This window comes from Podarcis cretensis (assembly GCF_951804945.1).
Source record: "Podarcis cretensis genome assembly, chromosome: 13".
NCBI lineage: Eukaryota > Metazoa > Chordata > Lepidosauria > Squamata > Lacertidae > Podarcis > Podarcis cretensis.
In genome coordinates, this window is record NC_137182.1 from 19,341,068 (window position 1) to 19,352,485 (window position 11,418).

General features: G+C 48.3%; 1 protein-coding gene across 1 annotated transcript in view; it reads left to right on the forward strand.

Annotated features, from left to right (window-relative positions):
- Positions 1-8,728, forward strand: part of KCNA7 (potassium voltage-gated channel subfamily A member 7) — a 35,512-nt gene extending 26,784 nt beyond the window's left edge. Inside the window, exon 2 of the mRNA XM_079949746.1 lies at positions 1,096-8,728. Coding sequence (XP_079805872.1) covers positions 1,096-1,977 — 882 coding nt within the window. The 3' untranslated portion in view covers positions 1,978-8,728. The remainder of the gene's footprint in view (positions 1-1,095) is intronic.
- Positions 8,729-11,418: the final 2,690 nt, after the last annotated feature.

Genomic DNA, 11,418 nt, shown 5'->3' on the forward strand with positions numbered 1-11,418 from the left:
TGTCTTCAGCAGATGATGGAAACTATGCAAGGAAGGTCCAGATGCACCTCTGTGGAGAGGGAATTCCACAGCTTGGGGACTACGAAAGAGTGCTCCCTCTTGGGCCACTAACCCCTGAACCTCTGAGAGTGGTGAAAGTAGCAAATTGATCTTAACACCCAATAGTGCTGGAAGAAGGGGGACTTCCAGATATTTGGGGCCTAAGCCATTTAGGGCTTTAAAGTAGCAGGAGGTCACCTATGATACTTATGTGAAAGGATTTGCCTGGCACTAGCAAGACAGACCGTAGTTGTGGCACAACTGTGAATGCTTGTAGGCTGGCTCTGTGAACATGCTGCTGCCTCCCAGACAGCACAGCCTGTCAGGCAGAGTTAGGCAATGGGTGCTTTAGCCTGCAACTCCTATCATCCCTCACCATTGACCATGCTGGTTGGGGCAGATGGGGGCTGCAGTCCACCACTTTTGGAGAGCATCACGTTGGCTACACCTGCTGTAGGGTAAGATACAGCTTCCTTGGCACTCCCATCAGCATCCTTCAGTAGTACCATGGTCAGATGCCCCATCTGCCCGAGTGGAGGACCGGCAACGGCCCTTGTGATGGAACTAGTGTGAATGCTATGGTAGTGATGTCACTTGTATGTTTTAGCTGTGATTGTGTTAATGGAAAATGTGAAGAAGGCAGGAAGGCTTTGTTTCCATTTTCTGTGCTGGAGGAGGCGATGCAGTGGTCTTTGGGGAAAGGTTGACAGAATGGCACAAAATATATCCAGGGATGCAAGTCCTTGCATCTTACTTTGAAGAAGTGGACTAAACACTTTCCTTTGACCCTAATGCTTTGTACTATACAGATATTTTTTGTTATAATTCTGTTGAAACAGTAAGAATTTCAAACAAAACCAAAATCAGGGGGGAAAAACACATATGAGCAGTGTAGCTTGGTAATAAGCATCATATTTGAGTCCAGCATGACAGCCAAATTTCTCGCTGTGCTGCAGATAGAGAGTTTTGTGAACTCTTTCAGGTTTAATAAGTCATATTAACACAATGATGCCTTGACGTCTCTCTCTTTCTCCCACCCCTTCCTGCTTTCCACAGATGGTTCATCACCGTTTGAACAGCAGCATAGTACATCACCTGCCACCACAAAAGTCCCATTCTGAAGACCCTTTCTTCATTGTTGAGACCATTTGCATCTGCTGGTTCTCCTTTGAGCTCCTTGTGCGGTTCGTCGCCTGTCCCAGTAAGCCCGCCTTCTTCAAGAACGTCATGAACATGATTGATTTCGTGGCCATCATCCCTTACTTTGTAGCCCTCGGCACGGAGTTTGCCCGCCAGCGGGGTGTGGGCCAGCCTGCTATGTCTTTGGCAATCCTCAGGGTCATCCGGTTGGTGAGGGTCTTCAGGATCTTCAAGCTCTCCAGGCACTCCAAAGGCTTGCAGATCCTAGGACAGACACTCAAGGCCAGCATGAGGGAGCTTGGCTTGCTCATCTTCTTCCTCTTCATCGGAGTCATCCTGTTCTCCAGCTCTGTCTACTTTGCCGAAGCTGACCACGAAGGCACAAGCTTCACCAGCATCCCTGCGGCCTTCTGGTGGGCCGTGGTCAGCATGACGACCGTGGGGTACGGCGACATGTACCCTGAGACTGTAGGTGGCAAAATTGTAGGCTCCCTGTGTGCCATCGCTGGAGTGCTCACCATCTCCCTCCCGGTGCCTGTCATTGTCTCCAACTTCAGCTATTTCTACCACCGTGAGACAGAGTGCGAGGAGACAGGGCAGTACATTCACATTACCACCTGCCCATACACCCCGCCGCCCTCCCCTGCCCCTGCCGCTATCCGGGAGAGGGCCCACCTCAAGGAGAAGCATCACCATGGGGATACCCCCCATACTGTGCCCAATTCGGAACTGCTAGATGGCGTGGTGCCTATGGGCAACTCGGAAAACCCCAGCAAACGTCTCGTAACCCAAGTGTGACCCACCTTACCTATCCAAGTGACCGATCCCCACACCCCGACCTGACTTAGCCCTGCACCTCATTGTCTTAACTGGAAGGCTCTGCAAAAGCAAAACCCAAAATACCAATTAGCCCAAACGCCGGTCTCTGGTTTGGCTTTCGAAGCCAAAGACAGTACATTGGGTACAGAGAGAACCTTTCGCATCACTTTTAGAGAGGAGACTGGAGGAGAAAGACAGCTGTGATCAAATTTGGGATGGGGCAAGTCACAGTGGGTTGCTGGCGGAGCACATGGCAGGACAGAAAATAAGGGGGCATCACGTGAACTCGGTTGCAAGGAGACAGTTAGACAAACAGACACACCCTTTTGCTCTGCTCCTTGCTTGGTTGGCTGAGGGCGCAGTCCATCCAGGAAGAAACAGTCCCTCCTGCCCTCCTCTGCTCCTTTTTACTCCCCTCTCCCTCTGCCTTGTCACACGCCGCTACCCTTCTGTGAGTCAAAGAGGCCCTGGCATGAAGATGCCTCCATGAAATCACAGCAATGCGTTCTTGGGTTACATCTGTTGGAGCGCACAGTGGAACATACCCAGAGCGACCCAGTCCCAAATAGCAAGAGCGGGGGATAAATAAGGGAACACCATCAGCCACCCGCTTCTGAATCAGGGCATCATAGGGAACACTGTTAGCGCATTGAGGCGAGGGGACTGTAAATACATCTCCAGGATACAACTGGCAGAAGCAAAGGAGTTGTCAGCATCCATCTGTCCCTCTTTATAGGATCCCCTTTCATTAGGTGGCTATATTTCATTTTGCTGACAATCCACAGTGAAAGGGATAGGGGCAGACACATTTTAATTTCTTAGGCTACAACAAAGGTGTAATGCTTACATAACTTTTGTTTTGTTGTGAGCATAGCTCACTGGTAGAGCATCTGCCTTGCATGCAGATCCTATGACAGCTCTCCCTTTTCTTCCAAGACTCAGCCCCAAACCATTCTTCCATTCATCACAAGGTGGTAAATGCCAAGCCTGTCCACTTCTTCTGCTTTGGTGTCCCTCCCAAGACAGCAGTTGAGTGCAGCACAACCAAACCTTTTGCCCCATCTCTAGGACTGACTCCCTACTGATCAATAGGGCAAGGCAGCCTAGATCATGCTTCAAATTTTGGTGATACCCATGAAAGGGCAGCAGCTGATCAGTTACCGAGTTCAGGGGTGGCCCGCTACATGCTGTTAAACTACAACTCCCATCAGCCCCAGCTAGAACAGTCAATGGGCCAAGGAGAACCACAGGGCAGCCATCTTGATTTAGATAGCATTAAATGTTTAACACTAAGGAAAGGGGGAGAGTGAAGAATACTGCTTGAACATTCTGCTTCTGGCACCAGTATGTCTTAAGCTTAGAATTCTGCCTCCTACTGAGTCAAACCATTGGTTCATCTAGCTCAGTACAATCTGCCCTGACTGGCAGTGGCTCTTCCAGGAAACCTTACATAACTAGCAAGTAGAAATAGCAGGTAGAAATCTTCCCAGCCTTACTTTGAGACACCAGGGGTTGAAACTGGGACCTTCTGCATTCAAAGCAGTTGCTCTACCACTGAGCTACAGCCTTCCCACCTGCATGACTCAAAAGGGGATTGCCTTATTGCTCCCTCTGAGCTGACCCTTCTTCTCAGCCCAGTCACAATTCTCTGGCATCCTTGGGCAAAAAATCACCTTCCGTTCAGTCATTTTCAAATCCACTCAAGCCGCAGCATGGCCTTCTTCCACCCCAGTCTGGCTAGCTACAAAACACTTAGCCACATGAGCTCAGTTTGGTCTTCTGCCAGCTGAAGAGCACCCTTCACTCCCTCCAGGGAATCTCTCCTCTGATAAGTGATGTCTCTTTCAAAGTCAACCCCTATGATCTAGCCTGAGATATTTGCGCAGGAGGGGACAGTGAAGCGTTTCTCAAAAGTCTTAACCCAGCAAGTATCCAGCAAACGATCCCTACTCTCCCAGCCACCTTTCTTGTCTTAATATGTATTGTTTCCTGCTCCATTGGTCTTACAGGCTGGGTGGAGCGAGACCTAAGGGGAAGTTTACATTCATTCATCCACAGTGACATTTTTGCCCTGTCTGGCTGCAGAGAGAACGCGGAGCAGAAATGCTTTACAAATGAAGAAGAAATCCATAGCTACTTGGGCTTCATTAGGATGTGCGTAAGACTTATGCCATAAGAGAATAAAAGCTACTGTGTGAGTAACATGTGTGAGTAAGCTGAAGGTGTCTGGGTAGAAATGAAGAGCAGTGCAATTACCTAAGAAAAGGATGATTATGGTACCTATAAATAAAAGGGTAGCTACAGTTATGCCAATACTGCCTCCCCCCCCCCACTTCATTCAGATTTTGGTTTGCAAGGTAATTGTAAGTTATGTCAGAGTGTTAACTTACGTTGCAAACCACAGCAGATGAAGATTGTAACTGGTGTGCAGGGACAAGACAGAACCCTGTGATCATTGAGATGCTGTTCCATCTATGCAAGTATGGCTCCAGCAGAGCTCCGCTGGGTAAGATCAAAAGCCCATCTAATCCAGCATCATATTTCCCACAATGGCCAAACAGACAACTCTGGGAAGCCTACAAGCAGTTGTAATCCTAGCAGTGGCACACTGCCATGGTCTTCAGCAGCACGCTGTCTCACTTGATGCTGCAAGCAGCCATTGTGACCAGCAGCCACGGACAGAATTGCCCTCTACAAATAACTTAGGCCCATTTACTTCTGGGTAATACTTAATGCCACAAATTGCGTACTGAACAAAGTTACTGCTTCCTTTTTGCCTATGGTCAAATCTCCTGCCGAATGGTTTCAGTGGCATGCCCTGGGTTCTAGTTTTATGAGAAGGGAGAGAGAAAAATTATTTCCACATTCTCCAAACTCTGCATGTGCACTTATTACAACGAAACTAGGTGTCAGGATATGTACACATTAGCAGCTTGAAATGCAGTGATGTCACCCCTTCCCATTTGTGTTTCAAGTCTCTTTTTTTACATTGCTTTACACATCAGAGAGAGGAAGAGGGATGTTTTTCACCTAGAGCACATTATCTGACTTGATCTCCAATTCACTGAAGCTGATATCTGTGCATGTGCTGACATCTGCACAGGCATGATAGCTGGTCTCCAAAGTATACAACCTCACCTTCGCTGCAGCTTCTGTTTTCTAATTGGATGGAAGCTGGTTTTATAGAATCGTAGAACTGTAGAGTTGTAAGCGGGCCCAAAGGGTCATCTAGTCCAACCCCTTGCAATGCAGGAATCACAGCTAAAGAATCCCTGACAGATGGCCAGCCAATCTCTATTTAAAAACCTCCAGTGAAGTCCTCCACCTTCCAAGGTAGTCTGTTCCACTGTCAAACAGCTCTTATCACCAGGGAAAGCACATCACAGAGGACCGTTTTTCAAGAATGCAGGCTACATATGCATTGCAGTCCTGTGTACTGAGCCTCAAGAACCATTGGTGGGAGCACACAGGAACTGGAGTGAAAGGAGTAAACTCCCATTTATTTTGCACCCAGTGTGCTCCCACTGCTGGTTTAGGAAGCAGTGTACTGTACAACATTAGCAACAATCTTTATCTATCCCATAATTCCTTATGCAATACTGTGTTTTGATGCTTCCCCACCCCCACCCCCCAAACCGCAGCTTCAATCTGAATTGAGAAAAGAAAGCTTCATTTTAAGCCAGTGTACACAGCTAAGAAGAAAAAAAAGGTGACTCTTATTTAGGTTGTCCCCTTTTCTGATTGCTGCTCTGTGCCTTTAACAGAGGAGGAACTTCACAGCTGCACACTAGGCAAACCTTCGATCTCATAGTGGCTGCATTGTAGCTGTTTAACAACCAGGACCACAAATATAGGTGGCAACCATCTCTGTAACAGCTGTGACCTCGCATGTATGCTGCATTTTTCAAACATCCGAGTAGCATGTAATTTCTCTGTGTAATCCAGTAACCGCAGTGTGATTTGTGTACAGAATAGCTGCACTGTCGTTGCTAACCAAACTTGCCCTGGCTGCGTCGCTGTTGATATTCAATTACCTTGCAATTATTACTCTGCTGTTTTGGACACACAAGTCCTTGTTTAAAGAACAGATACAATTCAGAAGTTTAGAAGCAGGAACTTGTTATTGTGTGGATCCAGACAGCTGGAACCCACGTGGAAACTGTTGCATAAGTTTATTATATAGAAAAGTGGTCATCTGTTGCCCTCAGACACATGCTTTCCCATACACATTTTCCTTGCCTGTGCAGAAGATAGACTTGCTTTCCCCTTAAGAGCTAGTTTTCTATGTGGAGATTACAACCCCGTCTTAGGGGGATGTTCAGAGATGCTGCTCCTCTCTTGCAGTCTTGTCCAGGAAAGGCTACCATGTGATTCCGCTGCATGAGTAGCTCAGTTCTAAGTCTTCCATTACCATTGCAGAACTGCAATTATGGTGAATTTTATAAATGCCTTATGCACCTGCACAAAAACGGCATTAGAGATGGGCGCTGTCATGTTAAAAGTAAAACTGACATGTAAATTGCTGAGAATGACTCTCTGAATTGGTGCTACTGTTGAGTGCATAGTGTAGTAAATAAGAGTGACAGCCATTCTCTCTCCCCTCCCCCCATTGAGGTTCTGGGTCTTTAACAGCTGCATCACAGGTAGAAATTCCACAGCCAAAGCTGCACCTGTTAAAGATACAGTGAGAAGGGCCTCCGATGACATGCGCAGGTTCTGGGTCGGTTCATCTGGGGTTCATCCTTAAGGTATTAAAGTCCTGAGCCGTGTAAGTTGCCAGAGTTGCTGTTAGTTTAGGGTTACCAGACATCCCCGGTTCCCGGGGACAGTCCCCGGATTTGCAAATCTGTCCCCGGGAAACGTGGCAGTAGCAGCCTCAGCAGCCCAGAGCCAACCTGGTAGCACAGTTGACTCTGGCTAGCTTCAGGAGCTGCTTGCTGCCATGGCGCCTGCTATTTTTCCTTGCCAGAAGTCCTCATATGATGTGTCTTATGCACAACACATCATATGGGGACTTCTGGCGAGGAAAAATAGCGGGCGCCATAGCAGTGAGCAGCTCCTGATGCCAGCCAGAGGCAACTGCGCTACCAGGCAGGCTCTGGGCTGCTGATTGCCGCTGCCGCCGCCACTGCCGAAGGGGAACCGGGGACGTCCGGTGTACAGATCTCCTGTCCCCTTCCCCCTTTGTTTTGACTGAGCAGGGGAGGTTCGGGAGTTGTGGGCAGGCGGCCATTGCCCAGTTTTTTAAAAACTCTGTGCATTTATGTTTCACAGGGTGCAAAAGAAGGGCTTTGCACCTTTATACAATATGCATTTGTGCTTGGGCCCAGGGTCTTTTGCCTCACCATGCCCACTACTGACTCCCTGTTGTTACTCAGCTTCAAAAAAAAAAAGAGTCCCCGGATTCATTGAAAAAAATCTGGCAACCATATGTTAGTTGCTAGTGCTATTCATACATCGTAACTGTTGTGCATGGAACAGTAATATGCATGTGATTCACTCCATAGTGCAGGGATAGAGAAACACTGTGCCCCACCAGATGTTATTAGACTCCAATTCCCATCAACCCCAGCCAGCCTGGGATGATGGGAGTTGTAGTGCAATAACTTATGGAGAGCAACTGGTTCCTCACTCCTCCCATAGCAGCACCATTAAGGCTGCAATGGTACACATGCTTCCAGGAAAGTAAACCCCAGTGAGCCCAGTGGGACATATTTCTGAGTAAACATGGAAATGATTGGGCGGTGGGTGTGAGAATGGCAGTTTGGTTGTGCTCAGGTATGTAGCAGCTATACCTGCTGGGGATTGTCCACACACAAGGATTAACTGTGGAACTATGCTGTGAAGCATCTCCCATGACAGCTAATTTGTGAAAAGTGAACTATACATAGCAATTGCTCAATTCTGTGATACAATACCCCATCACATTTCAGAGGCAGGGTTTAATATACCTTTGGCAAGGGGGTCTTCTGACCTTCTCCATACATGGAATCTCCCCATCTTTGTCTTGAAACCTCAGAAGAAAGGGGGCTTCAAGTGGACCCCACCCGATGTTTTGCCTCTGATGCCATCACACCTTTCAGCAGTGGCACAAGGTCTGCTCTCTGATGATGCCTCTACCCCATATTGTGGAAGTGGAAACGCTTCCTGGCTCCTCCAGCAAAGATAATAGCCAAGCAAATGAACCTCAGGGGCTGATGCTTATTTATCTGATTTACTAGCCCCATGGTTGCTCACCAGAAGTTCTGTCGCCTTCCAGCGGAAGTTAAGTTGGGCCTCTATCAAAGAAACCATCTTCCTATGTACCTAGGCAACTGGCTTCTGTCAGCAATGACAGGCTCACGATGAGGCCCTCTCTTCCGGGGGAATATTTGGACACGTTTCAACATTTGGAGAAGTTGCCAATTTGCTTGCCAAGTGCCGTTTTGAAAAACTCACACTTGACGTTCAAGAGGACTCTCAACCAGACGTCACACACTGATGAATCCAGTGACTGACACAATGGATTACTGGGGTTCTGGATTTCCACCTGATGTAAGAGGTTGTGTTTTTTACAGAACACTGCTTTTGCTTTTCGCTATAGAGAAGTCTCTCTCTCTCTCTCTCTCTCTCTCTCTCTCTCTCTCTCTCATAGAAGAACTTCCCAGCTGCCATCTTGTATGTTGCCGTGAAGAGAAAAGGTCTCTCATCCCGTTTTATTTATCTACAATAAAGTACACAGCACTTGTTATTTGTTGAGAACAGAGAAGAGTTTTCTATTCCCTTCCCCACCGGGGATCCTCTTCAGATTGTGTCAACAAAACCCAGGATGAGGTAAAGAGGACTTCGATTAGCTCAGGAGCAACCCAGAATGAACCCCCTGCTAGCCCCTCCTCTCAGCTTCTCCCTCATGGTACATAAGCCTAGCTCCATCCCTGTCTTGGGAGGCCCAGTCATCACCTCTGGCGCGCTGAGGTGGCAAAGTTTAAATATAGGCTTCCAGAATAGCCTGGATTCCAACTAGGCTCAGGCAACAAAAAAATTGGCTGGACAAGCAAGACTTTAGGGGAGCCGAACACTCTTTTTTAAAAAAGGATAATGCAGGATGGCATCTATGAGGCCGAGGGCGTCCCCTTGTGGAAACCAGTTGCCCAGATGAAGCCTTGTCAAGAGGTTACCTTGGACCAAATCCTAGAGAGGGAAAGACTGCATTATTCAGCTAAATTGAGTTCGGCTTGGCTAGCACATAGAAAGCAATGTACGTGGCGACAGAAGAGTTTGAAATTTTGCACTGTAAAGCTTCAGGGTGCATGCACACACAAAAAATGAATCCTCCCCTTTGTACAGATTTACAAGAAAACAGACATACATTATGTTTAGGGCTTTTGGACAGGGTTTCAAGTTTGGATGGATGTCTGACAATACAGACAGAGGGCCTTCTCGGTAGTGGCGCCCACCCTGTGGAACGGCCTCCCATCAGATATCAAGGAAATAAGCAGCTATCTTATTTTTTAAAGACATCTGAAGGCAGCCCTGTTTAGGGAAGTTTTTAATATTTAATGCTGTATTGTTTTTAACACTCGATTGGGAGCCGCCCAGAGTGGCTGGGGAGGCTCAGCCAGATGGGCGGGGTATAAATAAATTTATTATTATTATTATTATTATTATTATTATTATTATTATTATTACATGCACCACCACCTACCATCACAGAATTCCTTCGATCTGTCCCCTCTTGTCTGTAGCACCAAGGGATAGAAGAAGAGCATTACCTGCCCCAAAATGTAAGATCTGCAAAACAGGGCCTTTTTCCAAGTGCCCTCTCTAAGAACCCAAGAAGAACCCTGCTGGATCAGGCCAGTGGCCCATTTATCCAGCATCCTTTTTCTCACAGTGGCCAGCCAGATGCCTGTGGGAAGCTCATAAGCAGGACCTGAGAACAAGACCCCTCTCCCCTCCTGCTGTTCCCAGCAGAACCACTACTGCCTGTGGCTGCGGAGGCAGAGCAAAATAGCCACGGTGGCTAGAAGCCATTGATAGTCTTAAGGCAGTGTTTCCCAACCTTGGGCCTCCAGATGTTTTTGGCCTACAACTCCCATCATCCCTAGCTAGCAAGACCAGTGGTCAGGGATGATGGGAATTGAAGTTCAAAAACAGCTGGAGGCCCAAGGTTGGGAAACACTGTCTTAAGGTAAAGGTAAAGGGACCCCTGTGGGACGCAGGTGGCGCTGTGGGTTAAAGCCTCAGCGCCTAGGACTTGCCGATCGAAAGGTCGGCGGTTCGAATCCCTGCGGCGGGGTGCGCTCCCGCTGCTCGGTCCCAGCGCCTGCCAACCTAGCAGTTCGAAAGCACCTCCGGGTGCAAGTAGATAAATAGGGAGCGCTTACCAGCGGGAAGGTAAACGGCGTTTCCGTGTGCGGCTCTGGCTCGCCAGATGCAGCTTTGTCACGCTGGCCACGTGACCCGGAAGTGTCTCCGGACAGCGCTGGCCCCTGGCCTCTTGAGTGAGATGGGCGCACAACCCTAGAGTCTGTCAAGACTGGCCCGTACGGGCAATGGTACCTTTACCTTTACCTTAAAGGGACCCCTGACCATTAGGTCCAGTCATGACCGACTCTGGGGTTGCGGTGCTCATCTCGCTTTATTGGCCGAGGGAGCCGGCGTACAGCTTCTGGATCATGTGGCCAGCATGACTAAGCCGCTTCTGGCGAACCAGAGCAGCACACGGAAACACCGTTGACATGCTTTCGAACTACTAGGTTAGCAGGAGCTGGGACAGAGCAACAGGAGCTCACCCTGTTGTGGGGATTCGAAGCGCCGACCTTCTGATCAGCAGGTCCGAGGCTCTGTTGTTTAACCTACAGCGCCACCCACATCCCTTGAGAGTCTTAACCCTCCATAAATTTGGCGGTGTGTACACATTAGCAGCCTAAAATGCTAGGAGGTCATTTTTCCTTGCTGCATTTTGAACCACATTTATACAATACTGTACACAACCAGAAAAGGGGCAGGGAAGTTTCGGAGGGAGCCTAAGAACAGAGGAGGGGGCAACAATTTCTATGGGGCAGACAATGTTGGTGCCTTTTGTGAACCTCCCAGTGTCAGATCACCTGTGGTGGGTTTCCACCTTTATCTCCTGAGACTCCTGGATCCAGAAAGGTTCAAAAACACTTGTATGCATGGTATTAAAGGTAATGTTTGCTCCAAGTGAGGAGATGGAAGGATGGAGGGATGGATAGATATGTAATTCTGGAGGCAAGTAGGCACCTGAGAGCAGGGTCACTGGAGGCAGCAGTGGCAGATGTCACACGCCCCACCCCAAATGGCTTGTGCTAACTTTGGGTCCAGGGAATCACACGTGGTTCCCCGTCAGCTGAGGGCAAACTTCTGTCTCCAACGTAAACACGCCGCATCTCCGGGTAGCTAAGAATAGCCTGTCCT